The 15,373-nt window shown below is 44.4% G+C and overlaps 1 protein-coding gene across 1 annotated transcript in view; it reads right to left on the reverse strand.

Moving 5' to 3' along the window:
- Positions 1-870: 870 nt before the first annotated feature.
- SAE1 (SUMO1 activating enzyme subunit 1) overlaps positions 871-15,373 on the reverse strand; it is a 90,318-nt gene continuing 75,815 nt past the window's right edge. Inside the window, exons 8-9 of the mRNA XM_089652012.1 lie at positions 3,003-3,072; positions 871-2,914 (exon numbers count right to left, since the gene is read on the reverse strand). Coding sequence (XP_089508138.1) covers positions 2,822-2,914; positions 3,003-3,072 — 163 coding nt within the window. The 3' untranslated portion in view covers positions 871-2,821. The remainder of the gene's footprint in view (positions 2,915-3,002; positions 3,073-15,373) is intronic.

A 15,373-nucleotide genomic window follows, 5' to 3' on the forward strand; every position in this document is an offset into this window, starting at 1 on the left:
CATCCTAGCGTGCCAAACATTTCCTTCTACACCATAACCAACTGACTGTGTTAAGGGAAATTTCTTTGCATCTGTATAAATAGCATTACAGCCTACTATACTGGATAGCCCAGGGTATGCACTGACCCGCTTGGTTCCATGTGTATTATAATATGGTGGCTGCATAATCTATTGAAGTGGACTGGAATGGTTTATGACCAAACATCATACACTATGTAAATATTCAATTCACAGTAAAACCATCTAGTCCTTATAGCGGAGGCAGCTTTATCTTTATAAAACCTGTACTGGGGCTGGCTTCACTTGGAATCCTGACAAGCAGGTGGATTCCCAATTCCATAGACCACGTTTTGATTTCTAACTAACAAGTTTGCTGATTAGGCTTGGCTGGACCAAGCTAGGCTGCTCAGCTTGTATGCGTGTCAGCTCACAGAGCCGGACTAAACTGTAAAGGCTCATTTAGATGGGCGCTGACATCAATTCCTCATGCATGTGCCTTTTTTTGTTTGAATCCGACCCAAGCTGCAAACAGGATTGGGTGCATAGACCTGAAAGATCTCTGCATCCTTTTCCGTGCACCCGCTTCTGCACGATTGTCAGATTTTTACATAAGGCTGTGTCCATGTAGCTGCTGGGTCTGCATCCACTTCTATAGGTCAACTGCATGCAGACACACATCTGAATGAGCCCTAAAGCTGTAAACTGCAGCATTAATAGTCCATGCTTTAATAAACTGTTGCTTTCTGGATTGTTGCTGTTCCACTACCTTGTGAAGGGGTCTAAAGAATTGGGGACTTGTTTGCTCCACTTTAAGTGCGATTCCTACAGTATTTACAGTTATAATCTTAAAAAAAAAAATAAAGCCACACGTCACAAACAAGTATTTATTAAAGATAAAAAAAATGTAAAAAAAAAAAAAATATACTTTTAACATGTCATTACAAAAAGACATCAGACCAAAACATTACACATTACTTGCAATCATTCTTTTAACAGGCTGGTGGTACAATGCTGAATGGCAACGGCATGGGTATTCAAATATGGTTTTTGCCTCTTGAAAAAGAAGCTAAATTCCAGCTTTACCATCACACCAAACGCTGCTGTTTTCTTAGAGCAACAGATATTTCTCTTCAACATTCATTAATCAGCCTTAAAAAGCAAACCCAACTCAGAACAGACAAATGTGGCTTTACAGGGAAATTGAATCACGTTGCCTTCTTTCTGTTGAAAGCACCAGTGGCTTTGTAACAGTTGATTTTGTCACCCCCCCCATTGGATTCTCTATAATGCATAATTAAAAAAGATTTAGAAAGCATAGTTGCAAGGAGGTGATGCTTACACTGTAAGCTTGTGGAAGGGGCAGAGACTAACGTCAACAGCTGGCATCTCCAAAACAGAAGCTTCCAGTTCATTTAAGTGGCCATTTCTCACACAGTTATGTGTGGCGTTGTCTTTTTGTGGGTGAATCAGATAAGGCAAAACTGAACCTTAAGCACAGCAATAGAGCCAGAACACTTCGGTCCAAACGCTTTTTTGCCCAGTAACCTGAACAAAAAAGAAAAAATTTCACAGGCCTTCAACAGCACGAGATTCACCTGATAGTCATCTGTAATCCGTAAGGACAGCTGCAAAATGTGTAAAGCAAGACCACCTGTGGGTGCCTTCGTATGTGCATGTGCACCCCAGACTACATTTTACTCAATTTGCAAAACAGGAAGATGAAGCTTTTCTATTAAGAACCTCGTCCACACCAGATCTATTGCATTGATGTGCGATAGAAGCATTACTGTAAGCTACACATCTCGGGTCTGCTAACCCAAATTGTCCTATTCAAATCAACCTGGCTGGGGTCCTTCACGATTTATGTAAAATGCCCCAAAGAGCAAGGTTTCTCCAGGAAAAGCAGGAATCAGTCAGGCAGCAGAAATAAATCTGCCAAGATTTCAATAGTCAAACACTTTTTTTTTGGGGGGGGGCTTATGCTTAAAACACCAAGTAGGTGTTTTAGACATAACCGCTTATCCAGTTGCTTTTGCAGTACTGGATCTGGAGGATCCCACACTATAACAGTAGTAATTGCCTAACTTTTGCTTGCTGTCATGCAGTAAACTGCTGACATAGTCACAATGGTGTGCCTCTAAGAGAATTCCGCTGCATAATGAGGATCTCTTTAAACAGATGTCCAATGGCAACAAAGGAGTTATGTAACCATTGTACATAAAGCATGCACAGAATAATGGAGCAGCCTTGATTATTGACTGTTTGGCATTACAATTCCCAGGTAAGGGTGAAATACCCACTTCAACAAGCCCGATTTCATTTGCTTACCTTCTTCACAAATCCATTCATCTACATTAAAAGGACAAATCCACCCAAAACAGATATCAGTTTACACAATTGTTGGCAAACTGAATATGCCAACTTGTATATATCTGAGACTCCATTAGTGAGATATCCTCCTCAGAATTCCCAGTTACCCATCAGACAAAATGCCAAATGATTGAGTGACACTGCCTTCACTGATCCTGTTGTGAGACACAAACACCTAGGTGGTCAGATGTGAGAGTGGCACCTTCATTATGGACTTGTAGAAGGGTAGAAAAATAATTCACTGCTTCTCAAAAGCAACCCTGAAAGAAATATGAAGCAGCCAGGTAATTTAACACACCAGTGCCCATCTAAAAAAAAAATACAATTTCACCTTTGGGTGGAGCTGTCCTTTAATAGTGAGGTAAAGCATATGAATAGTGCCATTAAATTGGTCCAATCTTTGCAAATATCCCATTACACTCTCCAAAACAGTCAACGAGCATCCTCCAAATCATTTGCCACCTAAACAGTCAACAATGCCATTACTCTTAAGCCCATTGAAGAAAAAGAAGTTATTATGTGGGGTATCTCGTTGGGACAGGGCCTGGATAAAAACAGAAATAAAAGACATTGTCAGGATGTGAAAAAACAAAAAACACACATTGTGTATGCCTACTGCATGTTATACTTACCTTCACGATTTCTTGACCCAAAACACCACCCACCACTGCACAGACAGGTGCCATCTCAGAAAAACAATAGCTGGAAAAGAAGAAAAGTATACATCACCAACTGCCTTGCTGAACATCAGTTTGATAGATTTTTTTAGTACCAAAATAAAAGGAATTTTCCTAGTTGGGGAAAAAAGGCAGTGCTAACAGGTTGTGGAGGTTTCTCCTCCAAGAAATATTTGAAGAATAGGTATGGGTGATCTTCTCCCACCTTTAGTGGGACTGTGCAGTAAAAATAAAACCCTTTCTGGACAACAGTACCAGGATTGGTAGAGCCCTGACTTGAACCCTACTGAACATCTCTGCAGAGACCTGAAAATGGCAATCCCTGTCCAACCTGACAGTTTGAGGATTTGCGAAAAGAATGGCAGAAACTCCCCCAAGTCCAGGTTTGCAAAGCATGTTGTGTCATACAAAAGACTTGAGGCTGTAATTGCTGCCAAAGGTGCTTCAACAAAGTACTGAGTAAAGGATATGAATACTCAGTGATATTAAAGGCAGATTTTTTTTTTTTTTTAAACAAGCACGTCATATCTATCTGCTGTGTGCAGTGATTTGGACAGAGCAGCCCTGATTCTCTTCTCGGGTCCCCCACCAGCGCTTCTGGACCCCCTCCTGCCTAGTGCCCCCATAGTAAGCAGCATATTATGACTGGCTCACGAGCTGCTGCTCTGTGTGTCCATTCACACATGGAGCACAGCTCAGACCCACCCCCGCTCTCTTCTCATTGGCTCACTGACTGACCGTAGCGGCAGCCAAGGGCTACCACTGCTGTTTCAGCCAATGAGGAGGGAGAGCCGAGGCTCTGATGCATACCACTGGATTGAGATGGGGCTCAGGTAAGCTTTAGGAGGGCTGCTACACATAGGTTTTTTTTTTTTTACCTTCATGCATAGTATGCATGAAGGTAAAAGACCTTGAGCCTTTACAACCACTTTAAGTACAAGTGATATTTCAGTTTTTTCTTTAATTCACAGTCATTTCTAAAATTCTGTTTTTACTTTGTCATTATGGGGCACAGAGTGTAGATTAATGAGAAAAAAAATTAAACTGAAATATCAAACTGCAACATAAAATTGAAAACCGTGAAGGGGGTCTGAATACTTTATGAATGCACTGTATGCCTACTAGGGGACCTTGCACTGTATTGAGTGGCATTGTATTTCAAACATGCACAATACATGAGCGCTTGTATTGCCCTTTCATCTGGCTTCTTATATATAAGGTTATACTGAAAAATGTATCCTGAGTAGAGAAGAGACAACCGTTTGTCAACCATATTTTAGCAAATATTTGTCTAACGCCAAAAGACGTAATTAAGAAAAAAAAAAAAAGTTAGGAAGATTATAAAAGGAACTTCAATATGCAGAAGGGATAAAGTGGTATTAAACCCAAACTCAAAAGCAAACATGTATTCTATTGCAGCTTACTAATCCTTGGATGTGGTGACTGCATTCATTTTCTCTTTTCCCCCTCATCGGTCTTCACCTTGTGATCTGGCCAGTAACACACCTCCTGTTTTAAACCCACTTCCCAACCGGGCCATAGTAAAAAATACATCTTCGGTTGGAAGTGTAACACCGGGGTTATGGCTGCAGCAAGGTGCCATCACCCCTGTATTGTTTTTTTCAGTCGGCGATTCACTTACTGCTTAAAGTGGTCTGAGCGGTGGATTTGCCGCTAAAACACTTTTAGGCCCCCCCCTGCTGCTTTCCAGTGGTTCTTGGGCTTATCTGGATGATCGGTGAGCACAAGAAGCAACATGAGGATTGCGGCGGCTGGGCATAGAGATGAGAGAAGAAAAGATGGTCTCCACTCATCTCTATGGCCTAGGAGGACCATGATGTCACTTTTGGTTCCTGCCTTTTTTTTTCTTCTTTAAAGCATTAGATAAATACTTTTTTTATATATCTAATGCTTTACATTGTAGAGGAGAGATATGGGATCTTATTGACCTTAGATCTCTACATTAAGAGGACCTGTCACTGTTTACTGGTTTGGAATAAAAGTGATCAAAAAACTTTTTTTTTTTTTTAAAAAGGTGTACACAAAAAAAAACCAAAAAAAAAACTAATAAGACTAAAAAAAATAAAAAATTAAAGTGCCCTTGTCCCCCCCCGTGCATTAGTGAAGGCATATCTAGGTCACACCCACATATGTACAGTGTTCAAACCACACGTGAGGTATTGCAACTGTTAACCTGTAGAAATGTTTAAAATGTCACCCTATGGAGATTTTTTAGGTACCGTAGTTTGGTGCCATTCCACGGGTGTGAGCAATTTTAAATCATGACATGTTGGGTTATCTATTTACTCGATGTAACATCTACTCGACGTAACATCTTTCATATTTAAAAAAAAAAATTGTGTTATACATTTTGTTTTTGTTTTTTTAAATTAAAGTGTATTTTTCCCCAAAAATGTTTTTTTTTTAATTTTTTTTTTGGGGGGGGGGGGGGCAATGGGGACATGTATATTAGGAAAAAGCCCATTGATTTTTACATATGATATGAGAGAAGTGTCAGAATTGGCCAGGTAAGGAGGTGGCTAAAGTGCCCCCACTATGGATGAAGGAGCACAGTGGGCACTTTTGTACAGCAGCATTATCAGTCTAGGAGGGGAGTGTTAATGTATCTAAATATGCCAATCCATCAAACATGAAGCCAAACTTCAGCTCACACAAGTAGTTCCAGCAAGAAGTTTAATGGATAAAGGTTTTACATTAAAAAAAAAAAAATCAAAAAATCAAATGTAGATCATTGTAAGCACCGCTGTCAGTTTTGAATGGTTTGTCTTAACCCTCCTAAAAAGATACATGTGCATGACAGCTTGTTCGATTCAAAAATATATTTACTGGCTGGATCACAGGATGAAAAATAAGAAGCTTAAAAAAAAAAAAAAAAAAAAAAAAAAGAAAAAAACTAATGCAGACCTCACATCTCAGAAATGGTAGGCTGCAATATAAATGTTTGCTTTTGGGTTTAACACTTTAATATACAATGCTAATATGCCAGGACAAAAATCCTGACTGGAAAAAAAAAAAAAAAAAAAAAAGCCAACAAGATTTGAAAGTTGGTCACATGGCACAAAAAAACACACACAAAAAAAAAAACAGGATTTTTTTTTTGTTACTCAGTGTAAAATCCCTTTGAGTTCATTGACGGACACAGCTATTCTTATTCTTGGTCATAGGGTTTATAGTGCCACCTACAGGAGTAGGACACTGAACAGAAAAAGAACCGCACCACCTATGGGCAAGTAATAGCTGGTAGAAAACCCCCTTTCTGCTATAGGCAGTCTAGTTACAAAGCAGTGTCAGAAGTATATTTCCAATAGAGGGGTGGGAGTTGAGTCCATCAATGAGCTCAGCAAAAGGGATTTTACGGCGAGTAACAAAAATCCTGTTTTCTCTTACGTTCATTGACAGACACAGCTCTTCCTATTGTCGACCATAGGGACATCTCAAAGCAGTGCCTCAAAGAGGGTTGGGCAAATCACAAACAACCGTAGCAACCAAGCAAGCGTGCCAACCACCCGAAAACACCCCAATGGGTCAACAAGTAGCTGTAAATAGAAGCCAGCAAGATCTGTGGCCAAAACAGGAAACAAAACCCACCAACCTCCAAAAACTGTGGTAAAGCTATGCACAAAAAAACCAGCAGCCACCTTCAAACCTGAGACACTTACTCCTGAAAACAGAACTTACAAAAGGTGCTAGGCGCGCTGGTGGAATATGCCCAACAGCTAAGGAAAGAGCCCGACCCACATGGCATAGAATTATCGAATATACAGTTGTGTCCAAAATTATTCAACCCCCAATGCTGTAAAGGGGTTTAGGGACTATAGTGTACATTTGGAATTGTATTCAGAATCAAATCCTACAAGGACGTTGTAACTACCCAAATGCAACTAAAATGACATCAATTGTTTATGTAATACAGTAGTAAATGGTTCTTATGTGGTTTCTTCATTGCCACAATTATTCAACCCCTTAAAGACTACCACTCTGAAGAACAGAGGTTCATACAGGTGCTTTCCATCAGGTATTGAAAACACCTGTGGATGTCACCGAGCAGCAATCAAGCATAATAAGCACCAATTAGGCAGCTTTAAAATGACTGTGATACTCAGCTCCTTCTAGACATTTACTGGTGTGGTTACAAACATGGTGAAGGCAAGAGAATGGTCCAGGAAGACAAGAGAAGAGGTGATTTCTCTTCACAGGAAGGGCAATGGCTATAAGAAGATTGCAAAGATGTTAAACATACCAAGAGACACCTTAGGAAGCATCATTCGCAAATTCAAGGCAAAGGGCACTGTTGAAACGCTACCTGGTCGTGGCAGAAAGAAGATGCTGACTTCGACTGCTGTGCGCTACCTGAAGCGTAGAGTGGAGAGAAGTCCCCGTGTGACTGCTGAGGAACTGAGAAAAGATTTGTCAGATGTGGGTACAGAAGTTTCAGCCCAGACAATAAGACGCACACTGCGTAATGAAGGCCTCCGTGCCAGAACTCCCAGGCGTACCCCCTTGCTGTCTCCAAAGAATAAGAAGAGTCGACTGCAGTATGCCAAAAGCCATGTGGACAAACCACAAAAGTTGTGGGATAGTGTTCTGTGGACTGATGAAACAAAATTAGAACTGTTTGGGCCCATGGATCAACGCTATGTTTGGAGGAGGAAGAACAAGGCCTATGATGAAAAGAACACCTTGCCTACTGTGAAGCATGGTGGAGGGTCAATCATGCTTTGGGGCTGTTTTGCTTCTGCAGGTACAGGGAAGCTTCAGCGTGTGCAAGGTACCATGAATTCTCTTCAGTACCAGGAGATATTGGATGGAAACGTGATGCAGTCCGTCACACACCTGAGGCTTGGGAGACGTTGGACCTTTCAACAGGACAATGATCCCAAGCATACCTCCAAGTCCACTAGAGCATGGTTGCAGAGGAAAGGCTGGAACATTTTGGAGTGGCCATCGCAGTCACCAGACTTAAATCCGATTGAGAACCTCTGGTGGGACTTAAAGAAAGCAGTTGCAGTGCGCAAGCCTAAGAATGTGACTGAACTGGAGGCCTTTGCCCATGAAGAATGGGCGAAGATACCCGTAGATCGCTGCAAGACACTTGTGTCAAGCTATGCTTCACGTTTAAAAGCTGTTATAACTGTAAAAGGATGCTGTACTAAGTACTAAGATTGAATGTCACTTGGGGGTTGAATAAAACTGATAATGCTGTGAGCACAGAAAAGACATTTGTGGTTATTTCATTATAACTGTTATGTTATATTTGTCTGACCTACAAGTGCCTCTTTAATGTAAATGTAAGCAAGATGACTGAATGATCAAAAGCAATGTCAAACTGGCCAAAACACTCAATTTCAGTGGGGGTTGAATAATTTTGGACACAACTGTAGCGAGAGACAGCAGCAGCCATCAGGCCTGTCTTGGGCCATCTGTGAGCACAAAAACAAAGGAAGCCGACTTCCAGAAGGAGGCAGTAGCAAACAGGTACATACCAAACCGCCAAGATCACATCCAAGGACAGCAACGCAACTACCATAGAATGGGACAACCGCGGACACAAGATGGATAAGATGAAGTGCAAGACAAGGCTGCCAGCACTGGCACCAGCAGTGCAGACTATGGTGACCAGAAGGCAACCTAGTGAGAAAAGAAAAACAGGAGAATATCTGTATACTTTTAAAGGGAGGCATCCTGAACGAAAAAAAAAAAAAAACACCCAAATGCAAGCCCCATGGTGGCGACAGGGATGCACAAGGGGTGCCACATGACAAACCTGCACAATAAAAAAGGTACAAATAAAAAGTGCATGGCCACTGAACGCTGACAAAGGACAGCAACCTGACCTTAAAGGGGTTATTAATGCGCCATCAAAGGCGGCCCATAACCGAGCTAACGAGAATGAACGTGGATAGCCATCCAGAGCAGCATAGCAACCAAAACAAGCCTTCCAGGTGCAGGACACACATTCCAAAGGGTAGACATGAGCGCCTGCAACCTGAAGGGATCACTGAATCAACAATCCTGTGTCCCACAAAAACAGTTTGTAATAGCCATGCCTCTAGCCAGAGACATGAAGAAAGGTGCTAAACCGAACGTGGGAGAGGAGATCCTCCCAAACAGGCAACCACCAGGGAGTGTCTGCAACCAGCTACATCATGGCGACATACCACGGACGACGAGGCTTAGGGCAACCAGAACTCCCCCTTCCTTTATCCAGCGCAGCCAGAGACTGAGCAACTCGATAGGCAATACCAGGCCATGGTTTCAACAAAACAGATGTTGTAACTGCCAAGGGAGTCCCACGCTCTTGTCACAAACTGTAGTACCCACTCAAGCATACAGAACACCAGAGGAGCGCTGCTGGGGGTCCCCCAGCACAGGCAGATCTGATGACAAACTGTCCACGTGTAGGGAACATTCACCTTTATCTAGCCTGTGACAACCAAGACAATATGCCTGCCGATTCTGGATGGTGGTGGTGTGCATGGCAGAGGAAGCCAGAATGACCTGCCTCACACACCACACAACGCAAAATGTGTCCAGTGCCACATGGTTCATACAGCCCTGATGAGCGATATAGGCCACTGTGATGGTGTTATCCAGATGGATCCTGACCGGGGCCCCCGGAGAAGATTTATCCAGTGCTCCAGGGACAACCCGATCGCTTGTAGCTCCATGACATCGATGGGTAGGCAAGCCTCCCCTCAGTGACCAACGGTCCCACATTGATCGCAGAGCTAAGATTCCTCCCCAGCCAAAAAGGCTAGTGTCCACCGAGGCAGCAGTCAAGTGGAGGGGGAGAAAGGATCTTCCAGCAGGCAGGGTCAGAGCCCAGAGCCATATATGAGGGAGGCTCTTATTAACTGGTCCAGACACATCTGGTTGTCAAAGGAGGCCACAGACAAGTTACACTTGAAGGGAATTACCCTATGCAGAACTCTAACAGGAGACTGCGCAGACGGAACTGTCTCTTAGACACCATCCGATCAAGAGCCTCTATGCTTGACTGCAAGGACGACTGCCCGCAGAACAAGAGCAACTGGAGCACAGGCCAAAGCTTCTGGAGATTGTCCACCAGAAGAAACGCCCTGGCCTGGTCCTAGTCAAGAACCAGACACAAATACCCCAGACTCCAGGTCAGGTGCCATGGCAGACTGCCAGAAGGCCAGGACAATCTGAACACTAGCAAGAAAGCATCATGATCTCCATGGTGTCCATTCACACAGCCCACAAGAGCAGGCATCCAGATAATCCGGCACATTAATCCCTCGGTATCTCCGCCACGCCAGGGATGGAGCCCACATCTTGGAGAACATCCGGGGAGCCAAGGCCACTTTGGAATGTGTAAGGAACTCCCAGGGACAACATGCAAACTGCAGGCAGGGATGCCATGCGTGGGATTAAAACCTTCTGCTAGGCAGAAGAGCTAACCACTTAGCCACTATGCTGCCCTTGGAAGACAAATGGCCAAAAATGATAGTGTGCATCCCCCACTCCCAAGCAGAGAGACCACTAATGTCCCTCGTAAACAGTAACAAGCAAGTATGCATCCATTGGAGACTGCAGAATGCAGGTTAGAGTGAAAAGCCCCAGAGCCGTTCTGTCCTAGGCACAAAGGACCAACACACTTTGGACTAGCAGATCCTGTACTGCCCCCTCCAAGGCCCAAAAACTAAAATGATGGGAGGCGAAGAGGGAGGGAAGGAATTCTCCAGTAGATAATGAAATATAATCTTGTAGCCGAATGCTACCATATCATGGACCCACTTGTCTGGAATGAGAGGAAAACTGTCAGCAGACTATGTGGACCTCTGGATCCAAGGGCGCAAGGCGCTATCCGTGGAAAACAGGAAGGCCATGGAACCCTTGTCAGAAGAGTCAAAGGAACGAAGCGGCCACTTATAGGAAGGAAAGGAAGACAGATGCTGCCCAGAAGTCTGCAGGATCTTTAACCACTTGCCGACCGCAGATAGCCGAATGACGGCTTCACTGCGGCCGGCCAGTTCTGGGAGGGAGTCATATGACATCCTCCCAGAACGCGCTCTCCTGCACGCCACCAAGGCGCGCACTTGGCGATCTCCATGATCGCTGTGTCCTACAACACACTGACCACCGGGAAATGCAACTGCCGGTTATCGGCTGCACTTTCCTCACGCTGTCACAGCGTGAGGAAAGTACCGCCGAGAACCGGCAGTTGTCAGAGAAGGGATCAGCACTAATCATCAGGACAGTGATGATCAGTGCCCAGCAGTGGCACCCACCAATGCCGCCCACAAGTGCCCACCAGTGCCGCCCACAAGTGCTGCTCATCAATGCGGCCTAACCAACGCACATCAGTGAAGGAGAAAAATTACCTGTTTTCCAAATTTCATAACAGAAACAAAGAATTTTTTTTTTTCAAATTTTTTGCTCTTTTTTTGTTTAGAACGCAAAAAACAAAACCAGCGGCACGTAAATACCAACCATCAAAAGAAAGCTATTTGTGTGAAATTTTTTTTATAAAAATGTAATACGTGTACAATGTTGCATGACCGCGCAATTGTCAAAATTGGCCTGGGCAGGAAGAGGGTAGAAGTGCCTGGAAGGCAAGTGGCTAAGGAAGGGAGACTCCTCCACCAGTATCCAGTTACCAGACGACCTGGAAGAAGGAGAGATTACCCTAGGAGGAGAGGTCCACTTGTCCAGAATGACCCCTGCAAAAAAAGGGGCAATGTACTGCAAAGCACAACATAAAAAACAAAAAAGGACTCTTCAGTTGTTCCCTACTTAGCCAACACATGCACACTCAAAGGGACAGCTACTGTCCCAGGAGTCTCAGAGGTAGCTTCACCCAGTAACATTCCCCACACTGTGGGAAAGAGTGCAGCCATCAGCCCAACTCCTGGGAGCAAGCAGAGGCCTCCACCTCTCTTGCAGAAGAATCCATAAACAGAATTCCAGATTACAGTAAAGCAGTGGGCGACAACCCAGGCCGCTGTTTCCATACTGAACTGTGGAGCTGAAGCAGTCAGTGCCAAGCACGGTGCCTCAGACCACGTCTGCCTACCACGACACAGCTATACTAACCAAGGGAGCAGCAGGAAGGAGCATCTCACAGTCGGACAGGTCCAAAGCCCCCTATGCTTGTACAGCGACAGGAGAACCTCAGGTGGGCTGACATACACCCCTAGAAGTGCCTACTTGAGCCAACACCAACCCATAGTGCCACTGGTAACCTCTGCCCACATGCTTGAGCAGAGCTCCTTACCATGGGAGGAAGGCGAGAGGGAAAGGGCAAGAGCAATAAAGCAAAATGGTGCCACACACCTTCCAACAGCACCACTTAGCCAAAGGAGGGCTCCACCTCACCCATGGGATCAGGCTGCAGAAAGGGCGAATGCCCATAAGCAAAATGTTGACACCACCACCAGGTCCAGGAGGCTGCAAAGCCATGGCCTAAATTTATGGGGAGCCTAACAGCGTGTATATATTTAAAAAAAAAAAAAATGCACCCAGCAAAGGAAGGGAACATAGTCATCCCCCCACTATCTAGCAAGCCAAGGCCATCCAGCAGTGTACCTCTGGGGGGGAACACACATGGCTCACGGTAAGGGGAACCGCGCACAGGCACATACAGCCCAGCAGCAATGCCCCATGTCATTTGGGGCCCAGGAGGACTAGAAACAGGGCACAAAGCACCTTATTAATTTGCCCTGAGAGTTCAGGGGGAAAGGGGGGGGGGTAGAAGAGACTGACCCTGTGGGGGAGGCAGAGAATCGGAACCGACTACCCCAGGGAGGACCCATGCCCCTCCTAGGAGGGGAGGAGGCCATCCACTTGCTAATTCCATGGAGATTGCAGGTAATACTCCAAAGACAGATTCACCTCACCACCAAAGTGGGGGGCTATTGGCCAGGATAACACGGATTCGGTGCCTGGTCATATGCGTTCCCCACGAGATGTTTAACTCCTTGGCCTGCCCTGGTCCAGGATGGGGTAGAGCTAGCGGTCTGTGCATGCTCATTGGCTAAACTGGGATGACCACTGGACCTAGATCACGCAGCTCGTCACCCAGCACAGCTGTTGATTGAAGATCTCCACAGGAAATATCCCAAGAAAAATGTAAAAAAGAAAAAAAAAAAAAAAAGGTTTTGGAACCACAGGTTCCAGCATCGATCCAGGTCCATACTCCTGAAGACACTAGGCAGAAATAACAGGATTGCCTATAGCAGAGAGGGGGGTTATATACCAACTAGGACTGCCCATAGGTGGTGCTGTGTTTTTTCTGCCTAGTGCCCAACTCCTGTAAATCCTATGGTCGAGAATAAAAGAGCTGTCTCCTTGAATGAACATAAGAGAAATAAAGATTTATTTTCTTTTGTAAAGCTGTCAATTGAGCCTAGGCCTACGTTTTGTGGTATACTCACATAAATTTCTACTTTGTGCACACACTTTAGGCCTATTTCACACCGGCATTGAAAGCAGGCATTTGAGTGGTGTTTATAATGCTCCTCAAACTCCTATGCAAATGATATGGACAGCACACAGTATCAAAACATGAAGCGTTAACATTGCTTCGCGTTAAAATGGAAGCCTCATGTTGAGCCTGAAGCCTTTCAACGCCTCCCATCAAAGTCTATTGTAATGCTCTGCAAACATGCTGGCAGGTGTTTTCAGCGCATTAACACTACAGATAATTATAGGTGTTTGTGGTGTAGGCTTAATGCACCTGTAAGGCTAGTCAAAGGTCTCAGAAACTTACAAAGGGTGTTTGGGGAGCATTTTTAAGGCATGTTAAATGCCAGCCAAACACACCTATTAGCATTAACGCTATGTACAGTCATGGCCGAAATTGTTGGCACCCTTGATATTTCTCCAGGAAATCATGTATTTCTCACGAAACGTATTGCATTAACACATGTTTTGCTATACACATGTTTATTCCCTTTGTGTGTATTGGGACAAAACAAAAAAAGGGAGGAAAGAAAGCAAATTCGACATAATGTCACACAAACCTCCAAAAATGGGCTGGACAAAAGTATTGGCACCCTTTCACAACTGCGGATAAATAAGAATGTTACAAGCATGTGATGCTCCTGTAAACTCACCTGGGGCAAGTAACAGGTGTGGGCAATATAGAAATCACACCTGAAAGCAGATAAAAAGGAGAGACGTTCACTTAACCTTTGCATTGTGTGTCTGTCTGTGCCACACTAAGCATGGACAACAGAAAGAGGAGACGAGAACTGTCTGAGGACCTGAGAACCAAAATTGTGGCAAAATATCAACAATCTCAAGGTTACAAGTCCATCTCCAGAGAACTAGATTTGCCTTTGTCCACAGTGCGCAACATTATCAAGAAGTTTGCAACCCATGGCACTGTAGCTAATCTCCCTGGTCGTGGACGGATGAGGAAAATTGATGAAAGATTGCAACGCAGAATAGTCCGGATGGTGGATAAGCAGCCCCAAACATGTTCCAAAGACATTCAAGCTGTCCTGCAGGCTCAGGGAGCATCAGTGTCAGCGCGAACTATCCGTCGACATTTAAATGAAATGAAACGCTATGGCAGGAGACCCAGGAGGACCCCACTGCTGACACAGACATAAAAAAGCAAGACTACAGTTTGCCAAAATGTACTTGAGTAAGCCAAAAGCCTTCTGGGAAAACGTCTTGTGGACAGATGAGACCAAGATAGAGCTTTTCGGTAAAGCACATCATTCTACTGTTTACCGAAAACGGAATGAGGCCTACAAAGAACAAAACACAGTACCTACGGTAAAATATGGTGGAGGTTCAATGATGTTTTGGGGTTGTTTTGCTGCCTCTGGCACTGGGTGCCTTGACTGTGTGCAAGGCATCATGAAATCTGAGGATTACCAAAGGATTTTGGGTCGCACTGTAGGGCCCAGTGTCAGAAAGCTGGGTTTGCGTCCAAGATCCTGGGTCTTCCAGCAGGACAATGACCCCAAACATACGTCAAAAAGCACTCAGAAATGGATGGCAAAGAAGCGCTGGAGAGTTCTGAAGTGGCCAGCAATGAGCCCAGATCTAAATCCCATTGAACACCTGTGGAGAGATCTTAAAATTGCTGTTGGGAAAAGGTGTCCTTCCAATAAGAGAGACCTGGAGCTGTTTGCAAAGGAAGAGTGGTCCAAAATTCCGGGTGAGAGGTGTCAGAAGCTTATTGATGGTTATAGGAAGCGACTGATTTCAGTTATGTTTTCCAAAGGGTGTGCAACCAAATATTAAGTTAAGGGTGCCAATACTTTTGTCCAGCCCATTTTTGGGGTTTTGTGTGACATTATGTCATATTTGCTTTTCTGCCTCTGTTT

The sequence above is a fragment of the Staurois parvus genome, unplaced genomic scaffold (assembly GCF_062004578.1).
Source record: "Staurois parvus isolate SC_StPar_1 unplaced genomic scaffold, SC_StPar_1.0 ptg000668l, whole genome shotgun sequence".
NCBI classification, from domain to species: domain Eukaryota; kingdom Metazoa; phylum Chordata; class Amphibia; order Anura; family Ranidae; genus Staurois; species Staurois parvus.